The 25,003-nt window shown below is 39.7% G+C and overlaps 1 protein-coding gene across 1 annotated transcript in view; it reads right to left on the bottom strand.

Annotated features, from left to right (window-relative positions):
- Positions 1-14,634, bottom strand: part of LOC135989009 (mucin-5B) — a 48,061-nt gene extending 33,427 nt beyond the window's left edge. The window contains exons 1-13 of the mRNA XM_065635477.1: positions 14,538-14,634; positions 12,574-12,829; positions 10,988-11,102; positions 9,566-9,653; positions 7,328-7,461; positions 6,719-6,944; positions 5,781-5,906; positions 4,910-5,027; positions 3,509-3,647; positions 2,804-2,905; positions 1,772-1,841; positions 1,363-1,500; positions 490-654 (exon numbers count right to left, since the gene is read on the bottom strand). Coding sequence (XP_065491549.1) covers positions 490-654; positions 1,363-1,500; positions 1,772-1,841; positions 2,804-2,905; positions 3,509-3,647; positions 4,910-5,027; positions 5,781-5,906; positions 6,719-6,944; positions 7,328-7,461; positions 9,566-9,653; positions 10,988-11,102; positions 12,574-12,829; positions 14,538-14,619 — 1,759 coding nt within the window. The 5' untranslated portion in view covers positions 14,620-14,634. The remainder of the gene's footprint in view (positions 1-489; positions 655-1,362; positions 1,501-1,771; positions 1,842-2,803; positions 2,906-3,508; positions 3,648-4,909; positions 5,028-5,780; positions 5,907-6,718; positions 6,945-7,327; positions 7,462-9,565; positions 9,654-10,987; positions 11,103-12,573; positions 12,830-14,537) is intronic.
- Positions 14,635-25,003: the final 10,369 nt, after the last annotated feature.

The following is a 25,003-nucleotide window of genomic DNA, read 5'->3' as shown; positions in this document are numbered from 1 at the left end:
CTGCAGCTTTAATTACATGTCACAATACCTCAAAGAGTACACTCTGAATCCTATAAATATATCCAAACCCAGTCAAAGTGAGAAACCAGACAGGGCATCTAACACAGTACAACGCTTGCTGAAGTCAGGACTGTTGATATCTTACTCATTTTGACTTCAGCACAGCTGTACCAGCCTAGATTGGATGAAGATCTTGCCCAAACATTAACGACCGAGTATACTCTGCCTTAAACCTAAATTGTTCTCATTGATGCTGTGTGTGCTTTTCAAGTCATCAGTGAAGAACTGGCTCTTGCTCCACCAGTGCAGTCTTTTTTTTCTGAAAGCAAAGATGTTACCTTAAAGACCTGCAAAACCTAATGTCTTGTCTCTAGTAACAGCCTCAAAGTCAGTGGCTTTTGATGTTTATGAGATTTCTAAAGCTTTTTTGGTTATTTGTCATATGAAAACTATTTAGCACCGATAATCCAGGGATGAAAAGCCTGCTACCTTTATCCATGCTGTTTGAACAAGGATCTTCAAAGCTGTCCTCAACATCAAAACAGCTGGCTCTAGTCTTCCATGAGTTACCAAAAGCAGAAGCTGAATCCTCCACAGCTCCAGTGGCTGTCCTGAAGTCATCCGTTTGGATGTTATTGAAATTGCCACAAAGACCTTGTGTGGGTGGCAGGAAAAAAAATTAAAAGGAGCAAAATAAAAGAAGATATCAGTACATGAGTGGAAAAGGGAATAGCTTCTAGGTGATTAGTCTTAGGTCTATAATGGACTTTGCCCAAGAGAAGCCCATTTTCCATCAGAGACTTTCTGATGTTACCACAAAGCAGGCAGGACCCTGTCTTTAGAGTATAATTATTGTTTTTATACCTTACAGTAGCATTTAATGCTGGCACAGATTGGAGGCTGCTTGAATGCGCTTCAGTAAACACTGTCAGACAAATGCCTTCCCCAAAGGTTTATAAGCAAAGGAAATTGCAAAAGCAAAACAAAACAGACCAGAGAGAGAGGATGTAATCCCATTATACAGACAAGAAACAGAAGCACAAAAAGCTTAAATGATGTAAACAGAAGGCTGGTGGCAAAACCAAGAACATAGTCTGCATCTTGCAAGTCTCTGACCAGGGCCCGCTTTTAAAGATAGAGTCTAAAAGACCTGCACATACTAAATATCACGGAGATTGTCTAATTTTCTTCAGCAAATTGAAGGGTTTACTGAACAATTTGTTTCAAGAAGGATATAGATTTAACCAGGGGTTCTGACATATCAGACACAATATAAGATCAAATAATTTGTTCACTTAAAGTGATAGACAAGCAGCTATATCTCAGTTCAAGAGCAAACTGAAAGAGCATGATGTGTCCTACCAGATGTGCGATTCCGATAAGAATGATCCACTGTTATGGAGAGCTGCATTACAGGTTTCATTTGCACTCGAATCCGTACTCCACTTGAGCTCAAGATTTGGATGAAAAATGTAGAGGGCCTGAAGATGGTGATGCCATCTAAAGAACAAAAAAAAAAAAAAAAAAAAAAAAAAAAAAGCATGCAATGCATGCACCTGCAAATCTTTATGAAACTGAGTAAACAGAAGCTTCTGTTTACCAGTGCATCCAGTGTAACACAGGAATTCCCAAGGAATCCCAGACCTTGTATCCACCTAAGTCAAAAGACCTAACAATGGGCACAATCATGTTTTTTTCAGAGAAAGGATCAGGAATCCCTCTGTAATCAGATGTAGGCTAGTCTGAGAAAGATGTGAAGGAGGACATTTACCTTTACTTACTGGCAGCTTCACAATGAAATTGTTCATGTAGATATTTCCACAGGAGCATAATTTTATAGTCTGTAGGGAAACAGAAAAAAGAAAAAGCCCACAGAAGTGAATGCACTTGACATGAGACAACAGTAACCTCACAAGCTTCTTTAAGCATTAAGAAACAGTGTCTTTGAAACATGACCACTCGGTGTCTGGATGCCACACATTAACGTAGACCAGATCTCTAGGCCATAACAAAAAATGAAAACCCCTTTGTCTGAGTACTCGCACATACTTAATCACGTATCTAAGAGGACAGTTATCTTTTAGAGAACTTCATGTGAGATGTTACATCTAAGTTTGGATCCACCTCATTGGAAATGCAGCATACCCAAAATGAAAGCTATCTGACTCAAACTCCCTCAGTAGCCAATGGAGGGAGACAGGATGCTCCAGAAGAACACCATATACCTTAGGTAGGCTGACCCGTCCTTTGGAGATCCTCAGCTGAACCAGTTAAATACCAGGTGAGCAGAATAAATCTGTATAACTTTAGTAGTGCATAAATACCAGCCCAAACTCGGCTTCCACTGAATTCAGTTTGAATCACAGCAAGATCTTCAGTAGGAGAAGCCTCTGGCCTCTGTTTGAAAAATTCTGCTACTTCACTCATTGCTTTGGGAAAAGCTCCAGGACTCAGAACTGTTGTAAAAAGAAGGGGATCTTTTCTTATAGAAATCTCAATCTTTCAAAAAGAAACAAGTGAAAAAGTTTGAAGTCATGAAAAAGAAAGGGAAAGCCAACATGGATAATTTTTAGCCATCCACCTCTAAAGAAATGGCAAAGCCAGAATTGAAAAGAACTGGAAAGGAAATAACTCTCATATAACAAAAGCAATAAACATATGCACCACACCATCTGCTGGTATTAATCTTACAGTCTCAGGACTGCAAGAGATCAAAATGAGTCCACAGTGTTAAAGAAATCCCATCTTCAAACCTAAGTAAGTGTGATGTATTATGTGTCACTAATTAAAGAGAAATACTTACAGTTTTTCCTAGTGTGACTAGTACATTCTTTAAGCAAGTCATTGTCTTTGATGTCCCACATTGGATGATCTCTCCAATCACCACGAATGTGTCATCAGTATTCTGAAAAGATGTGAGAAAGAGATGTGCAGGCACTGTTAGCATGTTATAGGAAGGGAGCTAGAAGGGAAAAAAGGTGTCTCTGAAAGGCTAAAATGCAATAATGAAAGAACTGAGGCATTTAATCTCCAACTGCAAACTATTTTATTTCATTACTGAAATCAATAATGTTCACTGCCTCTCCTCTGCACTCTTGTTTCCTTGCTATCCTGTGTGGATTGTGTATTTGCAGACAGTCATGTGGAATTAAATCTTTTTGCAGGATCTTTTGCTTGTCCACTTTCTTTTGACAGTCATACATGAAGAAAGCTTCAGGAGAAATGCTTAAATCTACACTAATACATCCAATAAGAAAATTAACTCATTAAAGGAAAAAAAAAAAAGTAAAATCATGTTGAAGCTGCAAAACTTTGATGCTGAGCATCAAGCAATTGACTTGCAGTCCATTGCAAATAGGAAAATTGATGACATTTAAGACTGAGCATGTGTTGAAATGCTTTGCTGGATTGGTGTCATTTAAAGAAATTTAGTCATATAAAGCTCCAGCAGAGCTTATGCCTCATGCTACTGAAGAGGTTTAGGAATAAAATGGGAGATTGTTCATACCTTAGCTAAGACATAATGGCAGTTGCCATGAAAATTGAATCTCTTGTTATCAAATGTTGTTATATGGAATCCTCCATCTATATTACAACTTCCAGAACAGGGCAGAGAGATACAGTTCCAGTGGCCTCCTTTGCAAGTACTGTACAAAACCCAAAAAAGAGCAGTTGGAATAAATACAGCTTTAAAGGAGAAAAGATGAGATAACATCTGTATCTGAACCTGCATAGATTGTGCCCTCCTTGCCCTTTTAGCTCATTATTTACTGCTTATTAAATCCCTGTGGGAGGAAGACTTCATATTACGCCCTTAAAGTGTAAAGGGTTAATTGTACTGGGCTTTAAACTAGCTCCTTCAGAAAGACACTGAGCTGGTCAAGTAAGAAATTGTTTTCGAGGTCTAAATTGTTTACTTGACTATTTAAAGAAAGAAATAACCTGTTCAAGCAGGACCTTGCAACATATTATGCTACTGATGCAACTGTTCAGCAAGGTCCTGATGTAGCATTTTAACAAGTAATAGTGGAAGACTCGAGATAATGAGCAGTTACAATTCTTAGAGCTGTGCACACAAGAGAACAGCCCAGCTACGTTAGCTCAGGCGTTGTGAGGGGTAAGTGAGGATGTAGCTAGATGGGAACCACCCAGAGCCTATCAAGTTCAGTTCCTCAAAACTGCAGGTTTTGAGGAGTATTTGCTCAAAATGCAGGAAATATTGAATCCAAAGCTGTAAGCAGAACAACTGACTTACCCCACCATACACTACGGTGTATTTCATTCCTCCCTATAGTAAAGGTTAGGCCTGTGGTCCAGAAATGATACTGTGTCACGGGAGCTCAAATAACACATACAACTGTTAATTAACTAGATCAATATCAGAGTAAGAAACTAAAATGTGTTGAGAATAATATACCTGAAGTCTTATCACTTTTCACTAGTGCAGAGTGGACATGTGTTCAAGCTACAGGGTTTTTTCTAAATCAAGTCATTCTCAAAGATCAAGACTTCTGAGGTCCAGACCTTGAAGGAGCCTTTGGTAGATCTAGAGGTGGTTGGAAATGTAACTCATTAACATGGTATGACTCCTTGCCTCACTTTATTGGCCACTGTGTCTGAACTAACCAGTGAAGAGTCTCATTTTTCTGCATTCTGAAATCTTGACCTCAGTTTTGCTGGCAGTTCCAAGTGAGGTGGTAACCATTGTGAGGCTGAGGACTACCTGTAAGTTTTCCTATACTGTTGAAAATCAGACCCAGTTTTTCCATTATTATTTAAGACAAGTGCTAGGAATAGATTAAAAAAAAAAAAAAAAAGGAGAAAAGGAGAAAAGAACAAGAATGTAACCCATCAATGCTCTGAAATAAATGCCTTTGTCTTGTTAATACAATCAAGTCCACAACAGTACCAGTTTTGGCAGGGAGTAGAGTAAGTCCCTCCAGATGCATAGACTTTGCCTTGAAACATACAGGGGCAGCTGTCTCTGGGGATGCATTTTTTGCCACCGAGGTCATCAAGGATAGTTCCTGTTAAGACACATTGGCTAGTTAATATTCCTTTGATAAGTCTGGGAAACACCATCAAGGAAGATTAGAGTAAGGAAAAAACTCTGGATTATTCAGCGTTTCTGTAAAAGAGTGAGATATGTTCTAAGGAAAACACCACACCAGGCCCTTTCAGATGTTAATGGATGGGAAACATTTCTTACTAGAGCTCAAATGAAAGCAATGCAAAACCCAAGGGGTATCTCTGCATATTACTGGAATGTGTTACTGTGAGCAGGATTATCAAGTGCCAGATTACAAGAATGTGAGCCAGTTTCCATCCTTTTCTAATAGTGAGTCTAATAGAAATCAAACCTTCATTTTAGCCTCTACTTAATGTCCAAACTTACACATGCACATACCTGGCAATGCATTCATATTACGTGTGACTTAAGCCACAGAAAGATCTAGCCTTGTAACAGGGAGGCACTTCACTAGATATCTTCAGCTGCACTCTCACTGTCTAGAGAACACCTCTCCTCTTTCCACATCAGTACCATTTTTTTTTCTGTCTAGTCCTTAGAAATCTTGCCCTTCCCTCCTCCAGTGTCTAGATCTTGAATTTTTAGAGATCTGGTTCTTCCAAGAAGAAAGTTGTTAAATTATGCTAGAGGAAACACTTTATTCATTGGTTTTAGTGTAAAATGTTAAAGAAAAAAAAAATCCCTCTAACTGCAAGGGAACACTTTTTGCCCTTGATATTTTTGACCCATTGGAAGAAGTGAACTGCTTTACCAGAAGGACAGAAACAGCCATCTGTACACGGGGCTTTACAAATCTTGCTCCTTTCTGGGTCAGCGCATGTGTCAGCACAGGAATTTCCACATTCCATGTATTCCATGTTGTTCGGACATTCCTGATCTGCAAGACCAAATTAAAGTGGGGTATGTTAATGACATATTTATAAGAGCTCTCAAATCATTGTATCATTACCCAATGCCTTCTTCCTCCTTTCCCCCATATCTTGTTTGCAAAACTTTCTATCCAGATGTGTCATGTTTGCTTAACCTCTAAAAGAACTTTTTATGGTTCCTTTTACTTCTTCTTACTCTTTGGACAAAACTGTACTGTTGGGAGATATGAGTTATTTCATGTTATTTTACTAGCTCAAGATTGGCTGGTTATGATACAAGCAAAGGACACTGGAATCATTTATGGAGTCATAACAGTTTATTTTTGCCTGAAGCATCAGTCATTTTGGCATTAATTTTCTATCCCAATCCACACCAGCAGTTTGGGAGAACTACTTATAGCCTTCCCCTCGGATTTAAAGTGATTTCCTGCTCGGTAGCTGCAACTACTGCGTATGAAAGCACAGGATAAGCTGAGGACAAACACTTTAGACTTCTTAGTGACTTCTTCTGACTAGATGTCAACATTTTAAACAAGACTATTTATGAGTTAACTGTGCATGGTAAAATTCAAAAAAAAAAAATGGGAGAAAACTTAGCCATAAGGAGAAGAGGGACAATATTAAGATATAGTTCTAATTTAAGGGTCAAAACTCAAGTTAAATTTGTGGAAGCTTTTCCATTAACAACGTTTCTGTCAGAGTACTACCACAGACTGATTCACAGTAGGTAACAGAGCTCCTAGCTTTGCTCTGCTGGGATCAAAACACATGTGTGTATATATGTAACCTGAAAGAAGTCTCCAGAGCAGTAGTTACTTACAGCAAAGTTCTTTGGTTCTCCATTCTCCAGGGTCCCCCTTCCTGAGGACACAGTCTCGAGAGTACTGGTTTAAAGTGCTGCATATGCAGCTGGAAACCAAATCAGAGTGAGAAGAATTAACTGCACAGTGGCACATATCCTCAGCACAGGTCTCTACGTAGTCATCAAATGCAACCACTTTGGGGCAATTTCCAAAATGGGACATAAGTTTTTTACACCTTTTTTTCTGTAAAAAAATAGAGAAGGAAAAGTAATACTTGACATTTTACCAACTTCCGAGTTTATGGATTTTATGACACAGTTCCAGAGTCACAAGATAATTCAGGTTGGAAGGGGCCTTGGGAGATTATCCAGTCTAACTTTCTGTCATGAGGTCCTTTTTCTTGGACTAGCAGCTGTCACTCCACTGTGCATTTTCCCGCTACCTCTTTATTTGACACTATAATAGAACATAATTTCAGCTTTAAGATCAACATTTAGCTCAGATTTATGGGTAGACTCCTGAAAAATCCAGTTCAGTGCATGTTCTGTAATTAACACTTGTTTCAACACAGTCTCTTCAGGGCTGTAGTTCAGGAGGGTTTATACTTCTTGTTCACACATACTTACATATTTACTGCATCTATTGTCTTCCCTCCTAGGGTGTCTTCCAGTGTGATCGTCTGGACTCAAATCAGCACACTTTTCTGATGGATCTTCTACTTTGTGGAAGTTCCCAAACTGCCTGGGATGCATTTTATACCCTGCAAAATCCCCAGACACATTTGAGTAACTGCCTGTAATTCTTAAGATCAGTTAATGGGCTATAAAGATGCACTTAGTCTTTGGGCTCTAAGGTTGTATGCTCTTCACCAAATGCCCAGATTTAACCACAGTATCTATATTATAGAGGATGATAGCCTGATATAAGTTCTGTTGAGCTAGAGCCAGGAATTTGGCACACATACATCAAGGCTTGCTGTCAGCCTAGGCATTTATAATCACATGAGACTCTTGACCTTTCTATTGTACCTCATCACTTCCAAAGAGTTTTTTTCATTATGGGTGTATTTGATCTTTTTGTATTTGCATGTGTAATGGTCACAGATTTTAGTTTGCTTTCTTCTGTCACACCCGAAAGTACAACCTTACATGCCTATATTTGTAATCATCTGGAGATCTATTACTTTTTACAGGCTAGAGAAGGCAGGAAGAGGGAGCAGGAGGAAGACAGGCACACAATATATGCATGTAACCAATACACAAGCTTGAAGAGTGCATTTTCTCAAAGCATTACCAGAACTTTGAGCCTAGACATGAGAAATCTTTCTGACAAAGTTTGAAAAATATTTTTATGCAGCGCGTGCATAAACTGCCATTCTCTGGTTTTGTTTGTTTGGGTTCTGGGGGAAGCGGGGGGTGTTTGGGGTTTGGGTTTTTTTGTTTTGGTTTGGTTTTTGGTGGTTTTTTTGTTCTTTTGTTTTTTGGGGTTTTGTTTGTTTGTTTGTTTGTGGTGGTTTGGTTTTGTTTGTTTGGTTTTTTTAAGGCTTAATAGACAGATTTCTGACCAGTTCTATTCTCCAATGGCTCTGTACCTTAACTAAGTGCAGGTTTGATAGAATGACTTCCACAAAAGTGTTGTTTTCACTTGCTTTACCACAAACTTTTCTGAAACAGAAGTCCTTCTAAAGCCCTGAGCTCTCTGAAGTGTTATTTGGCAAGGATCTAATTGACATTAAAGAATATGAAGAATAAAGTTTCAAGAAAACCTGTTCCATTCAGAAATGGCATTTTTCTTCCTGATAATATTTTTTCCCTCAAGAGAAAAGTGTCTGAAAGTGAGAAGACATTTTGGTCCTTTAGGTGCAGTGGATCTTAGCCTGGACAGGCAGGATGTGTTCAGAGCCCAAAGGAGGGATCTGAGAGACCAGCTGTTCCCCAGATGTGGGAACCTGTTATCTGTGGAATCAGACGCATAAAAGAAGAGCCTGTTTTTCTTAGAGTAATGCTTCTCAGTAGCAAACTCTTTCTTCTGAAAAATTTGAGCCAGCTTTAGTTTTTACCTATTGCATTTGTGAATTAAAGGGCAGAAACATGACACAGAGGCATCCAAAAAGCTTAATATGAAAGCAAACCCCAAATCTGTCACCACAAGTGCTGTGTTAAATAAAATCTCAGGACTCTTTCTGAATGGGTAAGGTAGATGATAATATTTTTATGGTGATTTAAGAAGCCCAGGTATTACATGAAGGGATGATGTTATGTCTTTGGCTTCAGTCCTGCAGCTAGTACTCCAGGATGCAAGTTTCTTTCTGCTCATACCACCTACTGCAGGATTGTAGCCTCAGCTGTTGGCTGTGTTGGCCATGTTGGCCTCTTTCCAGTTCAGTGCAATATCTGAAGGTGTCACTGGATGGCACAACGGTTTCTGTAAAGATGCTCAGTGAAAACTCTCTGGCTTAGTAATGATGCTATCATGTCATTACAGAGGTAAAAGTAATCCCATTTGACACCCAGCTGTAAAATGGCGAAAATGGTAGGACGGAAAATGCAGTTGTGCCTCATTTGATACTACAAATTCCTTAAAGTTTGCTAGTTTCAGTGGGAAGCCTGGCAATGTTGCTGCATGATAGCCAGGCAATTAATTTGGGCCCAAAACTTCTAATGCTTTTGCAAATTTGTGAACAGTAGAGGAGCCCAAATCGTCCCAGAACCTCTTAAAATACATCTTCTGTACATGGAAATGTTTGTGTATTTCACAATGTCTGTCAGGAAACCTGAAACTCTGCTTAGAGGAAACAGATATCAAGTTTCATGTCACGTATTAACAGTTCTGTTCTATATAAATATTCTGTATTGATGGCCTACCATCCAAAATCAAATCATTCTTCTCATTGCCATCATAGTTCCCACACAGACCACATATTTTCTCTTTGTATGTTTCTTCCAGGTCCAGCTATGAAACAAAAGCAAAGAGGAAACCCAGAGTTTAAAGGCTTTTCCCCACGTCAGCAACACATTACAAAGTGATTCACAATCAAAAAGCACAGTAGCAGACATGCTCATTACCAATTTCTGGCAACCTCCTTTTCCATCACAGACCTTCCATAAAACTTACCTGTGGACAGATTGAATTTAAATGGGAAGATAATACTCTAGCAATTGTCATTCCTACCTACTAAAGAGATAACTGAAGCAAGCTCGATACTGGACTAATACTTGGACCAGTGTTTCCCAGTATAGAGATGCTGCTGTATAGACATGTGGTGTCTCTTGCAAGGTACCACAGCCCCACTCTGGGCAGGTCAGATAACTGTGTTCTGATGCTGGATGCTGTGAAGAAGCAGCTTCTGGTCAGCTTTTAGCCATATCTACAGCTTTTTCTAGTCCATAGGCTAAATGGAAAACTTTACAGCATTTCTAGGGGTGGGTCTGTCCAGATTGACCTATTCTACCCATATGCAGGGACAGTAAAGAACCAGGTTAGTACTATTGCACCTAATCACTCCTACATGGAGTCACTTAGGTCCACCAAAAAAAGGCAGTGCTTTTCCTACAAGTGTGTCACCCTAAAATTGTGTCCACTCTACAGGTGGAGTTTGTAATAGTGTAGGTATTAATTAGTACGGGGGAAGAGGGGAAGCAAATATTTTTCTAAATCTGAATTTGAATACCACCTGGTTGCTTCCTGATTTTTTTTTTTTTCTCTATTCACCTTCTACCCTCTGTCTGTCTCTCTGAATTGCAAAACATGACATACAGCTTTCATTTACTTCAACTCAGTCCTGATTGTGGAGGATGAGTGTTCACACCCAAAAGTGCAAGTACACTGTTGCAGAAGAGGCTATTTTGGGGTGGATGTATAGAGAGGAAATCCCACATGGCAAGGTTTTGGAATGAGAGAGGCCAAGGTCTGAGCTGGCCACACAGGTTAGTTTCCTACACAAAATGTGCATTGAGACAGAAGGTAACTATCAAGTCAGAGATGGAGGGACTAGCTGTGCTGCTGCCAGTGCCCCATGAAGGACACAGATAACTGTAGAGGCACTATCTCCAGGGTTAACAGTGGCACCTTTTGTCTCATAAAAACAGTCGGGAATGCCTGGGGGCTGTGACTTCATGCCCTTGGCCCATGAAACTATTACCTGGTATGGTACATTCCTGTCAGCTTAAGGATACAGTGATACCTCCCCCACTACAATCTCATACAACATGGAGCCTGCATCCAGCTCTGCTTTATATCATTGATGAGGTTCACCAAAAGAAAAACAACTAACTAGCTGTTCATACTAGGAGAGTGTCAGCCCAGTTCCACTTGAGTGTCAGGCCCAGCTTGGAAGTGACTTGGAAGTAAGCACAGGTGTCCTCAATCAGGATGCTCTTCAAGCTGAAGGGCATGGGGATCCTGGAAGTTGAAGGGAACAAAACAGATTACATTAAAAAAAACCCCACTGATTAAAACCTCTCAGAGATATAGGAAGAAAAACTAGAGTCAAAGGGAGCTAAATAACCCATGGAGACATAATTTTCAAGGTCAGCTTTTATCCAAACAATGCATTAAATTTAGGTATGGACACCTTGTACACTGTGACCTTTTACCAATCCTAATCCACAACACAATGTATTTTTGTCATGAGTGTGTCAATACCACATTAGCCACTTGACTGATACCAATGCAGCTCTGCTTGTTTATGTATCCTGAGGATGTAACCCAAAAGGTTTTAAGGAGCAAGATCACAATACTAGGAAAAGAGCCTTCCACATGAGGATACTGCAGCTTCTCATCAACCCTCCAGGCTTTTCTTGACATTTGGGATTCACAGAGGTGTGAAAAGAGGTCCGTTCTGTTACTGATGTACTGACGTGACTCAGACCTACATTACTTTTCATCTCACCAAGACGATTACCATTCGTTTTCCCAGACCCTGAAAAGCTTTGAAAATCATAAAATGCCTAGAAGATAGGATGTTTCTTGCCCCTTTAATTTAGAAGACAGATCTGTGCTTTGCTACTATAATTACAATTGAGTGATGCTATTGTATATTTAGTTGTTTCTAGAAGGCTGTCAAGACAAGACAGCCCATATGCTTGCAATTTTCTCTCGAACAAGATTGTGAGGGTTTTGCCCAGAGTCAAAGCTTGCCTTGGCCCTTCGGAACTATATGCTGGGAGCAGGTCACTGCGCTTCTCATGAGGGCTGCCCTTAAAATTGTACCCAACTTTCAGCTGCTGTTGCATATGACTTTTTACTTGTGGAGTATTTTTACCCTTCTGTTTGTAGTTTGCTCACTGGTTTGTTTCAGATTGGAATTAAAGGTGCAGATTTTGGCTTCTGAAACTACTGTCTTTTGTGCAAGAAGATCCCAAGACAAGCTCTGATCTGCAAAGTAGTGCAATTTTCTAGACTAATCTATATGGAAAAATAAAACCTTTTCTAAAAGGACCATCTGTCCCTGAACAGCAACATACGACAGTAGAGTTTGTACCACAGAAAAAATGTTTTAAGAAAAAAATGCAAAGTTTCTACAAAATCAAAACCTTCTATAAATAAAGTGTTGATTTTATCTCCTTCACAAATCATAGCAACATCAAGGAAACCTACGCTTTTTTTTTTTTTTTTTTTTTTTAGCATACACATTGGCTTTTGTTTAACATGTTGGTGTTGATCCCTGGGAGATGTAGCTTACACATTTCTTGCCTCCTTCACCGCTATGGGGTGGACTCTTCACAACAGCCTGTTCAAAGTATTATAAACATATCATACACAGCCATTTGAACCTCTGCAGAATAAGACCGCTTTCTAGACAGGCCACCTGTTGCTAATACATAGCGATAAAACAGATGCACAAGAAAACACTAGTATGGTCTTTACTCACTTGTTCCCATTCACTGTGATGCCTGTCTCCTTCACCTCCAAGATCACTCCATCAATGGTGGCAGTGAAGTAGATCAGGAAGCTATTTTTGTCACTGCGCCTGATTTGGATGTTAAAGTCCTGGTAGCTGTCATTGCAGTGTGAAGCGAAGACATATGTGCAGGTTCCAGGAAAAGTGAACTTAACATGGTCAAATGTATGGAAGTGGAAATTGCCCCAGGTGGCACATTCACTCCTACTGACAGTAGAGACCTGGACTAAAGAAAGAGTCATAGGACTGGAGTTTAGAAATTCACCCCACATGAGGTGCTTTGCTTTTTTGTTGTTGTTCTTGAAAACATTAAAGGAGAGTTTTTCAAAGGCAGAAATGTTAAGCCCTAGAAGATACTAGCTTGTGGGAAGGAGTTTCATCTCACTGAACTTTTGAGTTCCATGACAGTGATACCTCCAACGTGAGCAGATGAGTCCAGGCTCATTTGGAGTTAATAATGAGAAGTAGAAGCAGTTCAGCTTCCTTACACACCTACCTAGGAAGAAGATGCTCCAAGATTGCATGTTTCTCTCCATTGTCTACAAATGTTGCTGAGGGGTGCCAATGTAGATGGCATCCATTAACATTTACACTGTAGATACATTTACAATGTAGATAGCTAAAGTGAAGTGAGGGGAATCTCATTCTGGCTGCCTAAATCTCATTTCTTCTTCTGAAATCCTGCTTCTTAACACAGACAAGAATTTAGTCTAAAGTCTTGAACTGAGTCCCTTCCAGGAGATATCACAGGTGGCATGACTCTATAGCAAAATGGCAGCCGCTGATCTTAGCAGTTGAGTCTGCCATCAGCTTCAGCAGTCAGCTCAGAGCTACTTGTTTTTCATCTCAAACAAAACTTGTCCAACGGGTCCAACAGACCTCTGAGTTGTACCTTTGTCAAAGGTATTGATACAATAAGTGCATATAAGACATCACTTCAGAAAATAGTTTTCATACCACTGAGCTATGCAAAGCCACTATCAATCACCTTGAACTAAATAAGATATGCTTGCTACAAAATGTTTTTAGTCTTTCTTCTAGACCCATCTGAAAGAATCACAAATGAAATTGGGTAAATTTCTTTGTGTCGTTTATGCAGCACATTTAGGAAAATCAGCATAGCACTATGCGTGATAGATCAAATTAAAAACAGTCAATATACTCAGTGAAGTCTGAAATATGGTTAAATATTCCTACCTAAGAAGAAGCATGGGAACACTGAAAAATTCACGTCTTGATGTTAGAAATGTGCAAACCAAACTGGAGTGCCAAGAAGTCCTTACAGAAATAGCCTTTTAAAGGGACTGTAATTTGCCCCAGGTGTTTGCAGCACTGAAGTGGAGTAGGGTAATTTAGCACTTTTCTACACAATAATGAGGGGAAATGGGAAAGTTTGGTTATTCTTGTAAGTGGAGTTGCTAGAACTTCTAAGACAGCAATAACTGTCACATCGATTGTTTGTGCATTAAGCAACTGGGAAGAGTGTAAGTCATTCAAAACCAAACCAAGAGGTAACAGTGCAGCAGACCACAAAAAACATGATCACTCCTAATGCAGTATTTCATACTGGTCAATCAGGCCTAGCAGGCATTATGGTAACATACTTCTATAAAGAATATATGTGAAATGTGTTGAAAAGAGTGCCAACATTTTTTTTTTTTTAATGATGAAAACTGCATCCAGAGAGTCTCCCATTTAAGATCAGTCACTTAGGACATAAACCAGTTGATAAACTACCTAGTAGTGAAAGAAAAGAAAAAAGTAAAACACTTAAATGGTTGACATTAAGGATTAAAATGTATAATGTTAAACAATATCTGACATGCCTACAGCTCTTACATAAATATTTTACATGTTTTCATTTTACAGCTCTAGTTGTCACCTATGGAGAGCAATATGTGAGCAAATAATCTGAGAATTAGATATTTTCTTACCTATCTGAACTGGTTCTTTGCCCTGGCAACAACTCCAAATGAGGCAGAAGATCCAAAATGACCTTCCCTTTTTTATTCCCATCTTGCCATGAAGCAGTCACTTGAATACCCTTCCAGGGAAGTGTTTTTTTCTTGGCATATAGGCAGATTTTTATAGTCCAGGAATTTGGCATGAGAGCAAAACATTGATGGCAGGGTCCCTGAAAGGTGGAGCTTCATTCAGTTTTCTTTCAGTGGTTTATGTTTAGCACCCAGCAACATCCTGTCTTTCATACAAGAAAGGTATCCAGTTCTTTCTTGCTTTATGTGGAGACAGAGAGCTGTCCTTTTTTTTTTTTTTTTTTGATATTGGTGTTCGCCTCATCCATGCAGTGTTGCTTTTTCTTTGGCAACAACAGTTTTTCTTTTTCATAACATCTGTTTAGTAACAAGCAATCATTGGCCTCTTCCAGAGCTTTTCTCTAGCTTCACATCAGCACAGTCCCCCAGCTCAAGAAAAAGTGTTTGTTGCCTCTACTAGCTTGATGGTGACTTCTAAATATTAGAGCAAAAAAAAAATGTAAGGTCAGACATAACTTATGATTTATTTAGAGCAAAAACTTTTGGCAGGAGGGCAACATCCTTTAAGAAGTGTATCCAAAATATCTTACCAAACAAGGCCAAAGATTTACTGCTTCAACAGACCAGGAACTATATTAGTTCACACAGTGCAAACTTCTCACTTCTACTGCACTAATGGGATTTAATTGCACCAGTCAGACATGGGAAGTTAATTTATTCTTTATGCACACAGAGGTGGTGTTTTCTCCAAACAGCATGAGGGAGCAGTGCCAAAGCCTCACCAAAATGAAGACCACAGTTCATTTCTACACCTCCTAAATTACAGTGCAACAAAAGGGTCCCTTGGTGCTATCAGACTGCTTTAGTACCCTATCGCATACTCATAAAAAATGCAGCAGGCTCAGTCATGAGCTGAGTTACATTCCACTCTGGGACAGTTCATAGATATCCTGTCACAGGCGTTTGATGTCAGCAATTTTAAGGTCTCTTTTAGAGATTTACTTGCTCTATTGGCACAAGCTGCCCTAGCATTGCTTCACCTTATCCATGCCGTAGGGGAACTGCCTCTGACGCAGAGGAAGCCTCTCACCTAGTCACAGGAAATCAAGCCTGGGTAACAGACATTCTCACACATTCAACTGCTCCATGCTCCTTTGGGAATACACTAGTGCCAGAATAATTGTCAGTAGTAAGTGGGCACAAATACAGTTAAAAGTGGAAATTATGTTTCACCCTTGTTGCAAGCCCTCATGTAGCCTGTTCATGCACTCACTGAGGAATATGCATGCCCTTTTATCTGGTTGGCAGACAAGTAAGCTGGTCCTTGAGACTTGCATCATGCTTGCTGCTTTACCAAGCTTTCCAGCATTTACAAAGTTAAGTGTCCTAAAACTGGCCAGCTTCTTCTTTCAGCTGTTCCCCATACATAGCTATGATCGGCTTACTAAGTGGCTTACAGAATCGCATGTGTAAATGTCTGCCAGACAAAGATTTGCTGCTGCTTTTGCTCTTAAGAAAATCCTGTATTAGCAGGTGAGAGCATTGTGCAGTACATGAAACATGAGTTCACGTTACCCCTTTCCCACTGTCCTTGCCCCATTAATTCCATTGTCAGTCGCACTTGAGGCAGGGCACTTATTGGAAGGTAAAGTCTGTTCTTGAAGCCCTGCCATTTTGGCTGGAATACAGAACTGACAGACTTTATGGCACCGGTGTTGGAAGTAATAGGTTTCTTGCTGCTTTTCCTTTTAATCACATCTTCCCTGCTGATCTCCACCCAAGTAGTTACAAAGTAAACCATCAGAATATCTAGTAGATAAACCAAATCACGAGATTATGATATGGTAGATATGAGGATGATCTGAAATTGAATATAGTGCAATGGTGACACTCAAATTCAGCAGATTCCCATGGTAGCTTTCAAATCGAGTTCTTGTTCAGACCACAGAACAGTGTTTATGGCAGGTGTCAGGAAGAGCTGTGAAGCCCGGGAGAAAAAGACACTGTCAAAGAAAGCTTAGTTGAGGATAAAGATGGAAAGATGAAACCTATTAATTTTCTCAATCAAGGCTAGTGTCGAAATCCAAATGCAGAACTCCACAAAGATATAGTCAATTTTTAAAAAAATATCATGGTCGTCTCTCTTTCCCATTCCCACCCAGGCAATCTAGGAACCTATATCATTCATATTGGTATGAGAGCAGAAAGAATAGGACTCTAGGAGTATGACTGCTGACCCTAGAAAAAAATCCCTTTATTCCCAGTGGGCAGTGCAAAAGCAGCAGGAACCACATATGAACTGCTTGTCAAAGATACCCTTCAGGCTGCACTAGTTCTTAGATGACAAAGACATGGTGAGGCTGATCAATGCAACTCCCATCTCCTTGTCTTCTGCATGTGGGGTGGTTCAGGGGCATACCAGGGTGGGCCGGAGGGATGAGCTAAGGCATGATTTCCCTCTGCAAGACCCTCTTAGCACTTAGGGGCCTGGAAAGAACATGAACAGCACATATTAAAACTGTGTCCAAGGAATAGACAGGATAAAAAAAAATAATTCATTGAACCACCATCCACTTATGCTCCACTCAAGAGAGAAAGTAATATCAGTCATCTGGGATCCTCCCCTGAGAAAAGCAGGAGCACATCTCTTGCTAAGCAGAGAAACAGAAAACCCAGTCCTCTTGCTCTGTACCTAGCCATTTTCTTACCTCTGCTTGTCTGCTGTCATTTTTGCCATTCCTTTGCCATTTCTTGGTGAGCAGAGTTCCTGTCAGTGACTAACCAAATCTTCTGCTTCTGACTTCTCCGCAGAGAGTGCTGGCTACACTCCTTAGAAATCATTGGATGCTTCAATCCCCTGCAATGATTTCAGGGCTACTGACACGGAAAGAATATTTTCATTCAAATGAAGTTATTGTTTGTGGCAAAACTGATGTTTTCAGAAGAAACACATGGAAGCTTTTCAGAAGGAAATTCAGACTGACAGGGAGGTAGTATGTTGATCACTTACCACTGAATCATTGTTATTGTAACTATTCTCCCTGCAGTGACATACTGGGATTAATAACTCTTCCCTGTGTTGGGCACTGTGGCATAAGAGGCTTTCACTCTGCTGTAGCTGTACTAGCAAAAAGAACAGTTCCTCTTGGCCCCTTTACAGGCCATTTCATGGATCATTTGCCATTAAAGGGTATGTGATTTTAGTAAATACAACAGGTAAATATTAACTCAGCTTCTTTATCATCACTGACTCACTGGAGATAAACAGTCATGAAGCTAACGTAATATGCCAATGACTCACATCTCATATTTTTTATACAAACTTGGTAAAGAGGCACTCAAATTGGAGACATCTGGTGTATTAATTCCATTCACAACCAGCTACTGTACTGAAGCCTGATAGTTGCATGTTCATCATACCCTTCTTTCAAAAGGTGATCCCACACATACTGTAAAACATTAAGGTTACCAAGACTTTTGTAACGCACCATCCTGGGCCAGCCCAAGCACTGGTGGGGTTCAGCCTGGAAATCTTCTATTCCAGTTCATTTCAGGCAAAGCTGGTACTACTTCTTAAAATGTGAATCCAAGATTAAATGGTGTTTTATAAGGGCTGCCTATGTAATCACTTTAGAGAAATGCTGTGTACTGCATTAATAAAGTAATTTTAGCCAGAAAAACAATGGGGATTTGAAATCAAGCCCTCTTGTTCTGATAATCCCATGAAAAAAAAAATCTGAAATGAATTTGGCAAAATATTTTGCATAACTGACAGTTACAATGCTATTTTGCACATTCTAAATTGCCAGAAGAATGCAAGAACAACATTGATTATATTTTATCCTTAGTATAATGCCATAGAGTTTAGGAAATTCACATCAAAGATTTATTTGATCCATTAGGTTTGCATCCATCACACAGTTTGAAATGGCTGGCAGTAAGTATAAGGTGATCTCTAACAGGCAGAGGAAAAGCAGGGAATGGATCTCTGTCATTGTCAACTAAAATACACAAAGAATGCCTTCAATATTTTAGTTTTGATAGGAGATGGCTGGGTGTTTTCTTACACTTTGCCTTAGAATGAACATAAAGCTCCTCAACCTCTCAGCTTGCCATAGAGTTCCTTGACTTTTCTTGAACTAATCAAGGGAATTAGTTACTCCTCTTCACAAGGAATCAGTTCAGCTGGTCTTTTCCATTTTTTTTAAGAAGATGTAGATCTTTCAAAATCCACATACAAGGAGTAATGACACAGGTGATTGGTGTTTGTGCACACAGGTCTCATTGACCTATTGGCACTTCCTCACATAAGAAATACTCCCTGCATAGAAAGCCATCTCATCAGGAGGTTGGGCTCTTGATCTTTTTCTACTTGAAAGATTTCTCTTTAAACAATCTTCCTGGTGAAAAATGTGGAATATCAGAACAAAAGGAACCCAGGGTCTCAAGTAGGGAAGGGTATGAACATTCTGCTTTAAGAATTAGGGCTTTATGTGCTTCAGGCTAGAGCAGATTCCACCCCTTTTTTAAAAAGTAATTTCTTATTTCATGGATGCCAAGACAATTCAGAAAAGGCCACTGCATACTTAATACTGAAGTACACAAAATTACTGCAAGCCAAAAGAAAGGCAGAGAGATGAGGCAGAGAACAGGTTGAGGTGAGAAGATAAGCAACCTTAGCCTGTTTCTTTTTTTCCTAAATTGGACTTATGCTATGTCCCTATTAAGGATCTGATCTAATATCCTGTCAGAGCATTTCTACCGGACTCTTGAGATTGTGATCCTTCCAACATGAACCATGATATCTTGCAGTAAGCTACTAACTTTTCTATGTCATCCAAGTTTCAGAGCTTGCCTTGCCTTGAATGCGGTAGCCACTAAAACCAAAGCAGTTTTGTAGGTGGCTGAATAACAATTTTCATTTAAATTCAAATAACTATCCAGATAGAGGAAAAACAAGACTAATGGGGTCACAGTCTTTCCCCAGGCCTCTGCTTAGCATGTTGCAGAAGTTAGAATTAGCCATTCAATAGCTAGCTGCTATTAGTATGCTGAGTTTAGCTCAGGCCCCTTGTGTTTTTACGAAGGAGAAGAATGAGTGTACCGCTCTCATAGATGCTGCAAAGTGCAAGAACTGCTCAGCCATGCTAGTCCAAAGGGACAAACTATTGAAATTTCACTGGTGCATCAGATGACAGGCACTGTGCAAAGCCACGTTCCTTGATCACTCTTCCTGTTGCCTTTTGTTACTGCTTAAAGGAGATCTGCATGAAGCAAAGGTGCTCCTCAAACTGAGCTCTGCCATACTTCATTTCTGCCAAATAGCATAGTTGTATATATGTTGCTTCACTTAGTATCTGAGGTTTCTTCTCTACCTTGCTTCCCATGTACATACTAATCTTTGCAGGATTTGAAAATCTGTGATACTTCTCTTATAATTACATTAGATTGAGATTAATGGCCATGGTATAGTCAGGCAGTACCTACTGGTGTGTGAGAAACTTAGCACTTGTGTGACTAACTGAATTAGGCTCTCATGACTAGTTCTTCTGTTTAGCCTTCAAAGCAAATGAAAAGGTTTTCACCTATCAAATATACAATATAATATGGCCAGGAAAAAATTTCAAGAATGATTCTTACAAGCTGCTCTTTTTAAGAGTAACTGCTTACCACTGGAAGATCCTGGAACTAAGGAAGCTCAATGGCAGCAGGGACAAGCCGTTTCTTTTACAAATATGGAGAGGAAGCTAGCCAAAAGCATAGCAAAAGGTGACATAATGTGTTTTCTGTCTTTAAATCACTCTGCAACAGAAAGACATTCTGATATGGAAGTTGTTGTACTGGAGCAATATCAAAAATACATTGTGATTTCTACTGTGTTTGGTGAGTTTTCTCAGTCTTAGAATAATGAAAAAATTACAGCGCACTGTGTACTGTGTGCAGTTCTGGGCATCACGGTATTAAAAAAAAGATAGAAAGCTACTGGAAAGTGTCCAGAAGAGGGCTACAAAGTTGGTGAAGGGTTTAGAGGGGAAGCCATGAGCGGCTAAAGTAATTTGGTTTGTTCAGCCTGGAAAAGAGGAGACTGACGGGAGACCTCATTGCGATCTACAGCTTCCTCACCAGCGGAGGAGGAGGGACAGGCACTGATCTCTCCGGTGACCAATGACAGAACTCAAGGAAATGGCAGCAAGATGTGCCAAGGGAAGTTTAGGTTGGACATTAGGAAAAGGTTCTTCCCCCAGAGGGTGCTGAAGCACTGGAACAGGCTCCCCAGGGAGGTGTCACGGCTCCAAGCCTGTAAGTATTCAAGAAGAGACAGGACAACGCCCTCAGACACATGGTGTGAACCGTGGAGTCGTCCTATGCAGGGACAGGAGTTGGACTCGATAATCCTTGTGGGTCCCTTCCAACTCAGGACATTCTATGATTCTACAGTGGTTTTTTGACTGTTCTAGAGACAAATTTGTGAAAGGGATTCAAGCATTTTACATATGAATGCTGAAAAAATGGAACATTAAATGAAGTCCAGTTCGAACACATCAGATTTCAAAATGATCATGCTGAAAAAAAACTTACAGGTTTTTCTACATTAGTGGGAACATGTCTTACATAGCCTGGCTGGAAGTTAGTTTGAGAGGTTGCTAGTTAAGAACACATTTTTTTGTGGTAGCCTGAAAAAACTGAGGTAGTTTAGGAAATTTGACGTAGGATGAGGGCTGCTTAACTTGAAGAACTTGTTCTGCCCTAAAATAGCCCTGCCTCTCAGAGCTTCTCCTGGGAGATGACATTTCAGAAAATGTATACCAATGTTACTGTTATTTAAATATATTTCAGTTTTCTGGGACCTAAAGTTCATGAGAATTTTCCTTCTTATGATCTTAGAGTTTGTAAATCTATTTCTGCCTCTTTTCCCAGTATCTGACTTTGCTTTGCTACACATATTCAAACAGTGTATAACAAGCACAGTAACTACATGACTATTTACTTAGGGCTTTGCCTTTGCTGAAGTCCTTTCATTGGGGCATATGTGCAGAGTTGCATGTGCTTAGTTCCGTGATGTGTGGTTTAGCAAAGTACAATCCAACAGTAAACATACTGAAAATTTTATCTTACCCTTCATTTCCTGCAGCACAAAGTGATAATGTCATAATACATATTTACATCACTAAACAAGGTAGTTTTTAGATCAGAAATCCCTACTTTGTTACTATTTTGGGGAGGGTTCTTCTTGGTTTGCATGTGGCTTTTTTCCATGCTTCTGAATCTCATGTGCTTTACCTCAGAGAGGAGCAGTGATTTTTCCATATTGCTAACAAGCCCATTCCTTTCCAGCTCCAATGCTTTTTATGGAGCTGTGGTGGCCCCTTGCAGTAGGTCGTGCCTGGGAAACAATGAGATCAGAAGATTCCACCATATCCTCTGAGACCCTAAAGTGCAGACATTGCCTTGTGAGAGATTTCTTCAGTTTGACCCCTGGATTTTCCAGATGAATCTCTGCTGTGAACTGCAGACCAAATAGCTCTTTCTTAAGAAACAAAATGCTCCATGAAATCAGGTAGGACAAGTCTCCATTTACTTCTAAGACAGTTGTGGAAAGGAGTAAATGTGCTGCTTGCTGCCACTACTACTCTCTTTGTAGGGATACACAGTTAAAGCTTCTTTCTTCCCTTTCTCTCTGAAAGAATATTTGTGGATTTCTCTGCTGGAAAAAGTTGAATCTATTTGATTTTGTCATCCAGTTCTAATGGAAATAAAGGTGTGAAATAAACTGCAAAGTTCTAAGGTGACTAAGAGTGCAGAAAGGGGTGGAGGTTTGACATGTACAGTTTGACCTGGAACTGCCAAGCACTTGTAAGTAAGAATTCTCTGACAGCACCCACTTGGGACCCTGCTTATGGGCAGCACTGACCCAGCACCAAAACTGAAGGGGCTGCTATAATCAAGAGCACTGTAAGGAACACCATCCTGTGTGTGCATATGAATTCCCATCAGAATTTTTTTTTTCAGTGCTTATTAGGAGCACATAAATGTCTATTCGGAAATACCAGTATTCATTCTTCTCAGACGTAAAACCTTCTACTGGATGAAGTACAAACTCCCTCTTGGAGGCAGCTTGCTTTTTTGTGTCCAAAGTAATTTTACATTCTTAGCCATAGACTGCCCTGTAGTGGTGAAGCCAAAATCTGCACCCTTACTGGCTTTTATACAGGAACTTTTAACTTCCTTATTTAAAAGCAGTTTGGCCATCACAGCGAGGTTGTAGCGAGGTGCGTATAAGTCTCTTCTCCCTAGTAACAAGTGATACGACAAGAGGAAATGGCCTCAAGTTGTGCCAGGAAAGGTTTAGATTGGATATTAGGAAAAACATTTTCACCAAAAGGGTTCTCAAGCCTTGGAACAGGCTGCCCAGGGAAGAGGTTGAATCACCATCCCTGAGGTATATAGAAGATGTGTAGATGTGGTGTTTAGGGACATGGTTTATTGGTGAACTTGTCAGTGCTAGGTTAACGGTCGGACTCAATGATCTTAAGGTCTTTTCCCACCTAAATCATTCTATGATTCTATGAGTATATCACTACAAGGGACAGAAAGAGCCCATGCAAATTACAGAACAAAAGAAAATAATGAAGCAAGGGAGATTTTAGTCTTCAGTGTAAACAGAGTGTGCAGCAAAATGCCACTACTGATTTGGAATGTTTGATTTTTTTTTTTTTTCATAAGAAACAAGGCAGATTTGATCAAACCTTGTATCTGTTTAACTTCAGAAGCTATTTTCTGACTTCAGACAAATTTAACTGCAAAAACAAAGATCTCAAAGACAGCTAAATGTCAACAGATGTCGAGGAAAGTGATTTTTGCAAACTACTCAAGGAAAAGAGTGGTTGTAGTGACAACACAGAAATTGTTAGACAGCAAAGAATACAGAGAGGAGAGTGACCTTATAAATGTTCCAGGAGAAAAGTCTCAGTCACATCCCACAATTAATCTAGAGATAGAAATCCTTAGAAACCCATACTAAACCAGAAACCAGACTTCATTAGTTCTGGAGCTTGCTTTGTAAACTGACAAAACTTCCTCCTTCTTAGATCAGCTACCTCTCCCCCTCCACAGAACTTAGTTTTCTAGTCATAGTATTCTAAAGATGTAAAACTCCTGGAATTTAATTTTCTGAGCATTCCTACCACTGTCTTCATTCTAAGCTACAATGCATTTGGCAGGTCTACTAGTAGCACAAAATGGTGCCACCAATTCTTTATGGAGCAAAGATGCTTATATTCAAGTTGGCTGTGGCTCAAGCAGTTACTTTAAGTTCTCAGAAGTGTAAAGCACAATTAGTGTTCATTAACTGAGACAAAATAATAACAAAAGCATTTTTCACACACAACAGAATGTGTAGATTACCCTCATTGTACTTCAGATGATTCAAGAGAAATGTCCATCTCTTAGCTAATCTCCTTCAGCTCCCCTTACAGTAAGATCAGTTAAACAGGCACTTTAGAATGCAACTCAGCTAACCTCCTTTGGATATGTCTTTTGTTGTGAGACAACCAAATGTTGAAAATGGCTACTCCTCTCCATTTCCTCTAGAGGAAGTCTAGGATTACTAGCTCAGAGACAGACATCTGTTTTGCAAACATCGGAATCTGAACATCTCTTGCTACAGTACTAACTATGAATCCTTCAAGCACTGTGAATGAACTTCATATTCTCATAGCTGAGGGACTATTTTCTTAGTGAAAATACATAATTGTGATGAACTGAGACAGTTCTAACGCACTGCTAAATGCTAAAATGAGATCTGGTGCTGAATTAGAAGTTTCTCCAAGTCATCTAATTCACTTGATGGCACATTACTCATCTTTGGGTTTGTTCCAGCAGACAGCATCAAATTCTACCCCACCTTACATGTCGGGTAAGGTGGGGCAGGCAGTAACTTCTGATTTTTCAGTCTTTAAGGACCCAGAAATAAATACCCCAAAATTTAGGAAATATGTCAGTTGAATTCCTGTAACTTGAAAAATATTTTTTCTTCTCGTTTAAAACTCAGGCTCGTCAAGACAGCATGTGAATAAGTACAAAATCCACATGTTTTTGAAATGTGCTTTTAATAATTCAGAGAAAATAAGCTGATTATAAAAGGACCCAAAAGGCTGTGCACTTGGAAGAATACAAATTTGTGTTCTTATTTCGTGCACGAATAAATAGAGCCCTGTTAAAATTAATCAGAGAACAGGACACAGGAACTGGCAAAAGCAAAGTTCAAATGTAGTAAAGGAAGATGAGAATGGTCCGTAGTCCTTTTAGTTGAAAGCTGCTAGGTTTTTTCGTCTTCATTTTGATGTTAAGCTGATGGCCGTCTTGATACAGTTCAGAGTTCTCACCTTGTAATTTTCTTCTGTGCT

Source organism: Caloenas nicobarica, chromosome 5 (assembly GCF_036013445.1).
Source record: "Caloenas nicobarica isolate bCalNic1 chromosome 5, bCalNic1.hap1, whole genome shotgun sequence".
NCBI lineage: Eukaryota > Metazoa > Chordata > Aves > Columbiformes > Columbidae > Caloenas > Caloenas nicobarica.
Note: the sequence above shows the minus strand (reverse complement) of the source record. Positions and strands in the feature narration are given on the sequence as shown.